Source organism: Salminus brasiliensis, chromosome 22, assembly GCF_030463535.1.
Source record: "Salminus brasiliensis chromosome 22, fSalBra1.hap2, whole genome shotgun sequence".
Taxonomy (NCBI): domain Eukaryota; kingdom Metazoa; phylum Chordata; class Actinopteri; order Characiformes; family Bryconidae; genus Salminus; species Salminus brasiliensis.
The window spans coordinates 19,797,024-19,804,045 of record NC_132899.1 but is presented as its reverse complement, the minus strand read 5'-3'; the positions used below and the strand labels follow the sequence as shown (position 1 = coordinate 19,804,045).

Genomic DNA, 7,022 nt, shown 5'->3' with positions numbered 1-7,022 from the left:
TCCCTCATGCTACAATATGAAGAACCTTCTACATTTCTCTGCACTGAGGGACTACAATTATGGGTTCTTTCGTTATTGCTGTGAGCACCACCCTTCTATAATTGTTGCTGATATATATATTCTAAGCTTTATTCTTTGGCTAACAGTAGTGAAATCCTTTTTGTGAAATTTTGAACAATTTCTGAAAAGATTATTAAGCATTATCTACAAGAGATTTGCTTTTGATATGAATAATCATACATTCAACTTGCTCTTTGAGTTGTCCTATTCTAAATAGAATCATTATTTTTACTAAAGAACCCTAAACGAACCCCTGTTTAGAGTGTAGAGCTAACTATTCATCCCCATTAAAAACTATTTGTAATCTTGTGAGAATTATGTGTTTTGCGTGAGAACATTACTTGTAGATGAGACAAAGTATTCTAATATTTAGTGTAATCTTTTCTAAAGACAAATGAGAGGGATGAGACAAATAGTAATGCTAATCCTATTTTTCCCAAAAGGCATTTGAATATTTTCAAATTAAATCTGAAGCTGAACGATTCGAAACTTTTCAAAAGTGAATTTGCATCTTTTTATAATTGATTCTGATATTTTCAAAAGCAAACTCTGCTCAAAAACGTACATGTTAAGTATAATGGAAATAGCTTTGAAGATCTGTTTAATTTCAGCTCTGTATTAAATAATTGTTTCCACATAAAATTCAGTTCGGTTTCAAATCTGGCGAGACGTTATGATTTTTCACGTTGAAAGTTATGCTACTTTCATGCACACATTGTTTATGTATTTGTTGTGTTGCATTTATTGTCTTTTGTACTTTTTGTCTATGCACATTGTACCACGATTTGTACGTATTACTGTCCCAGAGATTTAACAGAGCCTTGATGGGCTGTACCTTGTATTAGTTTAATGATAAAGTTTCGTTGAAGGTAACCTATTTGAAATTTGTATTAAAATCCTGCCGTGGGATCATGGAAGTTGCTCTGATTGACGAGTAACACTAGATCCAGTTCAAGTTAATACAACTATGGTTGTGTGTTCCAAATAAGACTGCCTAAAATCCAAATAAAAATGCTTCACTGTTTACTCAGAAGATATGCTTAGTTTGTATTGGATAAGATCCAAAAGATACCTCTAAACTTAGACGCTACTTAATACAAAAGTCAGTAAGGAGACCACAATACTCTGTACTACACTTCGCACCAAGGGTCTTAGGTCGGCGTTTGAAGACAGCGAGCTACTCGGCATCTTGAAAGTGAGTGCAAGTGGAAGAGAAGAATCAGTGAAGAATTCCGCTATAATATTTTTATTTGTTTGTCTTATTTTGGCAAAGTTTGTTGAAATTACTTGTTGAAATTTTGATTTAAATGATTTGATTAAAAGAGTAATCTCACTTTTAAATGCCCTTGGAAAAGCAACACTTTTCCTGTACTTTAAGAATTCCGATTCAAAGAATGGGTGTATGTGTGTTAATAAATATACATATATAGACCTAATGTTTTTAAATAGGGATACATCCTAGAGTGAAATAACTAACTTTCTTGACCGGAGCATTATAACGATTTTTGGAGTGGGTAAGGGTGAAGTAAGACTTAAAGACCTAAGCACTGGAAACGTAGAACGTAAGATAGAGAACACGGGTACATCCAGTTATCTAGATGGCTGAAAGACCTGCCGTAAGTTATCTGGTTATAAGGAGCAGTTCTCTGGTGATGAATGCAAAGATACGATGTCTCTGATGACGGAACAGGTAAAGGACAGAAAGATTTGTGTTGTACCAATTTATTTACGTTTTAATTCTTTTCTACCCAGTCTGAACTGTGCTTAGTTGTACTTCAGTGTACTTTTTAGATTTACTTTTAAAAAGAAGAAACTTTTACAATACCAATGTGGAGTAAATTCAGCATAAGTCAGTGTGAAGTAGTGTTGATCTTAATTAACATATAAGGTTCCGTTTTCTTAAGAGTTAAAAAGGTACCACTGCTGTAAGTGCAATTTGAACACTGGCAAGCGTGGACACACACACAGACCCGCGCACTGAGGGCTGCTTAACTGTTAGTCTACGGCCGAAGATGGAGCGAAGATTCTCTCTCTCTCTTTTACATGCACACACACACACACACACACACACACACACACGCGCGCGCAGCGAACGTGATAAAAACACAAATTGTGCAAGACAGTGCTTGCTAATCATAATTTTGTACTTAAACTAAAGATAAACTAGCTTTAAAATATGTACAGATTTCAGATGTGGTATTGCTCGTGATGATAGCCTTATAACAAATATAAACGTGACACAGTATCATATTGTATGTTTTACATTAATGAAAAGAAGAAAGTACGAAGCATCAATGTTCCCAGAATCGTTTTATTGAAAAGTTTCATAACTGTGCACCTATATGAAGAACATGCATCAAAAAAAGTGAACATGTAATGAACTTATAAAGAATGAAAGTATAATGTTTATCAATAAAGGTTTGAATAACAAATATATCGATACAGCACAAAATTAAATCAATAGAAAAAATGAGTGCCCCAAAACGATATTTCACATTTACTTCTACTGAAATGTTTTCCCTCTTCGGTTAAGCTGCTGTTTTAGATTGTTTGTGAAATTATTAATTATTATAATAGTATACTGTAATTCCAAGTGAAATTTTTAAACCATTCGAGTGTCAGTATTAAATAAATGTGTAACACTGAAAATGCTTTATTTATATTTGTTTAACCAATTGGTAATCACCGCTGATCTGAAACACTGGAGTGAAGGACACCGGGGGTCGACATCATAGAATTAAGTGTTTGAGGTTGTCATTAGACCTCGGCGATGTTTCATTTTATTTCCTTGTCTGTTTTTTCAAAAGCATCTTAATGTTAAGACAGTCTTAACCGGCAGAGAGGAAGAGCTCAGTGTGAATCTCGCTCGACCTCAAACCACTTTGTCTTTGAGTTCGGACCCTTTTAGGAAACCCTGTCCTGGTCTACTGGTTGCTTTATCGCGTTACTATATGGGGATTTGAGAAGCCTTGTATATTTGTTTTTTGTTTCTCTGACAAAGCAGCCTTTTTCATTTTTGTTAGTGCACAATTGACAGGAAAGCATCATCACAAAGTCACAGTGAATGCGATTCAGATTTTTACCGCACGGCGGCAGTGCTGCTCTACAATGGGCCACAACTTATTCAGTCTGCAGCCTGTAGTCTTGTAGTTACCGTGTTACTTTAGTTATGTTGTAATTAAAATCATAGCTAAATAATTAATAACTTACAAGTAAACAAATACAAAATATCAGACAAATAAAAAAGACAAAAGCGTTCATTATGAAATTAAGTCAAGCGCGTTTATTAAGTACATAATTGATTTGTTCGTATTGAAAATTCATATTAGAGCAATATCTATATATATTTCATCACTTAAAATTATTAAAGCATGTTGAGACGAATTGGGGCTTACGTTATTTTTAAAATGCCTTTATGAACCAGTTTTCTGACTTGTAAACATGTGCAGGTTTAGGCTTCAAACCAGCATTAGGTTTGTAAATCAGAAGTGTAGACTGATTATTTCCACCAGTAGAGCTGTGACACACTATTTGTCCGCATGTTTGCGGGGGTTGGGGATGAGGTGGGTGGTAATTATAGAAAAGCTTATTTACTCTTAATTTCGGAAGAAGCAATGAATGAGCGAGTGTCCAAATACGTTTGTCCATGTAATGTAGGTGTCAGAGAGCTCCCTGACTCTCTCTCTCTCCCCCCGTATCCCCTCTTTTTCTCTCTGTCTCTCGACCTCTCTATCTCTCATTCTGCCTCTCTCGTCTCTCGCTCTTTCTCCCCACCTCCCTCTCTGTCTCTCCCTCTCCCCTCGTTATCTCTCCTTCTCTCTTTTTATCTCTCTTTACCCCCCCTCTCTCTGTGTATGTTCACACAGTGATCATGCAGCAGCAGCAGCGCATCTTCACGCACCGAGGAAGCAATACGACAAAGGGTGGGGGTGGCTGAGGGGCAGTTCATGAGCACCGCTCACTAAACCCATGAATCTGCTGTTCAGAAGCGAGCTGACATGGATATTTACGACATTTTGGACGTCGTTGCGAACTACAGGCGAACTCATTCAATTGGTAAAAGTGGACTCTAGTGTGGAGCGCATGACTGACAGCGCACTGAAGGAGTGGGTGTGGAGGTGGCTACTATAAATCTTAGCCAGCTCTGAAAAAGTCAAATAAAACAAACCAACTAAAAGCATGAGCTCCTATTTCGTCAATTCTATCTTTAGCAAACTAAACGTAAGTGACTCTCTCTGCCCCAGCTTCTACGAGGTGTCCGGCTACGCGGGGGATGTGGGGGGCAGGCCGGCTGTACTGTATGGACACAGCGCAGGATCTGCTGCTCATCACGCAGCGCAGCTTCAGGACTTTTACTCCCACGGTGCATCGCCTTACTCTCATGCCTCTTACCCCCAGAGCACAGGACCGTACGCAGAGCACACCGGAGACCTACTGGAGCAGGACGGATCTCATGCGCAGAACATTTACCCCCTTTCGGACGCGGGTTTAAGCCAACAGTTCGGGGACTGCGGTTCAAAGGAGAGCTGCATAAGCAATGGCCTGGAGAGCGCAGCCGCGTGTGCAGCCCAGCTATACCCCTGGATGAGACCCCAAGGTGAGATCCGTTCTTTTAAAGACACCCAAGACAAACTGTATAGTCGCTTATTACCCCCAATTACCTTTTATGACACATGTGAATTGGGTGTTATGGCCAGAGATTGGTAGCAATTCCATTTGTTCAGTTCCGGTCAGCTTCTGAAGCACATTTTATTTTAGTTTGTGCTTCTGGAGGTTTCATCTCAGCTGCACACGGGATAAACCCCAACAGTAAAATCTGGAGAACCTTAGCAGACTGTGGGTTTGTCTGTCGCCTTCCTAATTACCCTAATTACATTTTATGACACGCCGGAAGGATATATAACGTACTTGTATTCACTCCTTTACTCCACACTCTTAAAAATAAATGTGCTATAACAATGCCATAGAAGATGTTTGTGAAGGAGATGTGTGAGTGTGTAGAACATTTTGAATATTTAATCGCCTTCACTTAATGTACATTTCCAGTTAAAATTTCTATGTACTCACACATCTCCACAATGGTTCTTTGTGGAGCCAAAAGTATTTTTTTCTGTGCCATCGTTCAAATACCCTTTTGTTGCATCTATTTTTAGACTGTGTTCTCAGATACAACACTTTCTGTTACTCCTACCTTCATGTTATTTTAAACCGTCTAATGCAACAGAGGTCCAAATAGCCCTGAGAACGGTTAAAAGTTATGAAACTATTTACAAAACTATTTATAAGAGGTTCCCTAAATAAGAGAAAACTGATGTACTCGGAGTCTAACAGTAGGTTTATAGTGGAGACAGAAAGGCGACACCAGGAGAAATTAGCAACTGAAATAAAAGAAAACTGTTTTTATTCAAGTGCTGATCAGAGGAGTTCACTACAGGCCGTGTTCTCACGAGGAGCAGAGGGGGCAGGTCCGTCCAAATTTTATAATGACAGTTTTGGCCCATACTAAACGCATCACACAGACACACACACGTGCTTTTTGGATAGAGTTTGAAGCGGGTGTTAAATAAAGTAGATATATACTCCTAGATGTTATACTCTGGATGATAGAAGCAGAATAATAAAATGGTCTGATTGATAAGTCAGCTAATATAGGCTACATTATCACGGTGGGCTGTACCTATTTCCAGTTAGTTTGAACAGTTTCTCATAGAGTTAATAAATGATTGATAAGCCTTAGAGTGAAATAAGTCTGTAATTTGAAAAATGTAACGTTTGAAAAAATAGGCTAAAGTTAATCCAGTCTGTTTACCCCAGAATGCATTAAGCCCTTTTCAAATACAAAGCCTTAATTTTAATACTTGCACTTAAAGCTATTATGACCGGGTGGGGGCTTGAAGACCCAACCACAATGTCACATGACTTCTGATATTCCCACCAAACCAAACTTACGCTCTGATATTCAGTTACCCATGATTCCTTGTCTCTGTCCTCAGGTGGGGGGAGGAGGCGGGGCAGACAGACGTACAGCCGCTTCCAGACGCTGGAGCTGGAGAAGGAGTTTCTGTACAGGCCGTACCTGAGCCGCAGAAGACGCGCAGAGGTGGCGCGCGGGCTTTCGCTGACAGAGAGGCAGGTGAAAATCTGGTTTCAGAACAGGAGGATGAAGTGGAAGAAGGAAAACAACAGAGACAAGTTCCCCAGCTGCAGAGAAGAGCAGGAGGAAATCGAGAGACAGCGGCACGAGCGCGCCGAGGACACAGGAGCAAGCACAACTGGCCAGAGGGAATGCCACTTTCAGAAAAATGACACTGTAAAGAAATAGTGCATCGAAGTGACTTGGTTTAAATATGTGCCATAAATAGCATACCTTTTTTTCTAAAATAAAAAAGTAGCAGTTGTTTTAATGTCACAGTTTTTATTTATTTATTTATTTTCCCGCGTTTCCCTGTCTAAAAAGGAACGTGGTTAATCATTAGATATTAAAAATGTGGATCTGTGTCTCTTTACTCATTAGGTACCAGTGGACAGTTAAAACACACTGCCTCTCCTGTTGCCTACCTTCTGACCCGCTGAAAAGAAACAACAGTACAGTTTATGCACTACATTTGTGCAAGGTACCTTCAGGGCTTACAGACTATGTGTTGATTTTACTGAAGAAAATGATATATCGAATTTAATCTAATCAAATGTAAACATGATGTTTACATGACCCATATTTTGTTTACACCGACGCAGTTCTTAAAACACAGTATTTACATTTATTTACGTGTGACTAAGTTTAAGTCATACCGTAGATGCAATGCATTACTTTTGCAGTAAGGAGACTTCTTTAATTTCTAAAAGTACATTTTGATGAAAGAACGGATTCAAGGGTGATAATTCAGGACCTGTATACTGTATGTTTACATATATGCATATTACACAACACATCGTCTCTTCTGACCTGCTGTTTACTTTGTCGC

The 7,022-nt window shown here is 38.7% G+C and overlaps 1 protein-coding gene across 1 annotated transcript; it reads left to right on the top strand.

The window, feature by feature from the left end:
- Positions 1 to 4,239: 4,239 nt before the first annotated feature.
- On the top strand, positions 4,240 to 6,382 carry hoxb8b (homeobox B8b). The gene is made up of 2 exons (XM_072667943.1): positions 4,240 to 4,657; positions 6,054 to 6,382. The coding sequence occupies exons 1-2, from the start codon at positions 4,240 to 4,242 to the stop codon at positions 6,380 to 6,382; spliced, it is 747 nt and encodes a 248-aa protein (XP_072524044.1).
- Positions 6,383 to 7,022: the final 640 nt, after the last annotated feature.

What these genes read in the sequence shown, in the direction of transcription:
- hoxb8b (XM_072667943.1), top strand. Translation starts at nt 4,240, where the DNA reads ATGAGCTCCTATTTCGTCAATTCTATCTTTAGCAAACTAAACGTAAGT. An exon ending in CCCCTGGATGAGACCCCAAG is followed by an intron (nt 4,658 to 6,053) that starts GTGAGATCCGTT and finishes CTCTGTCCTCAG; the next exon opens with GTGGGGGGAGGAGGCGGGGC.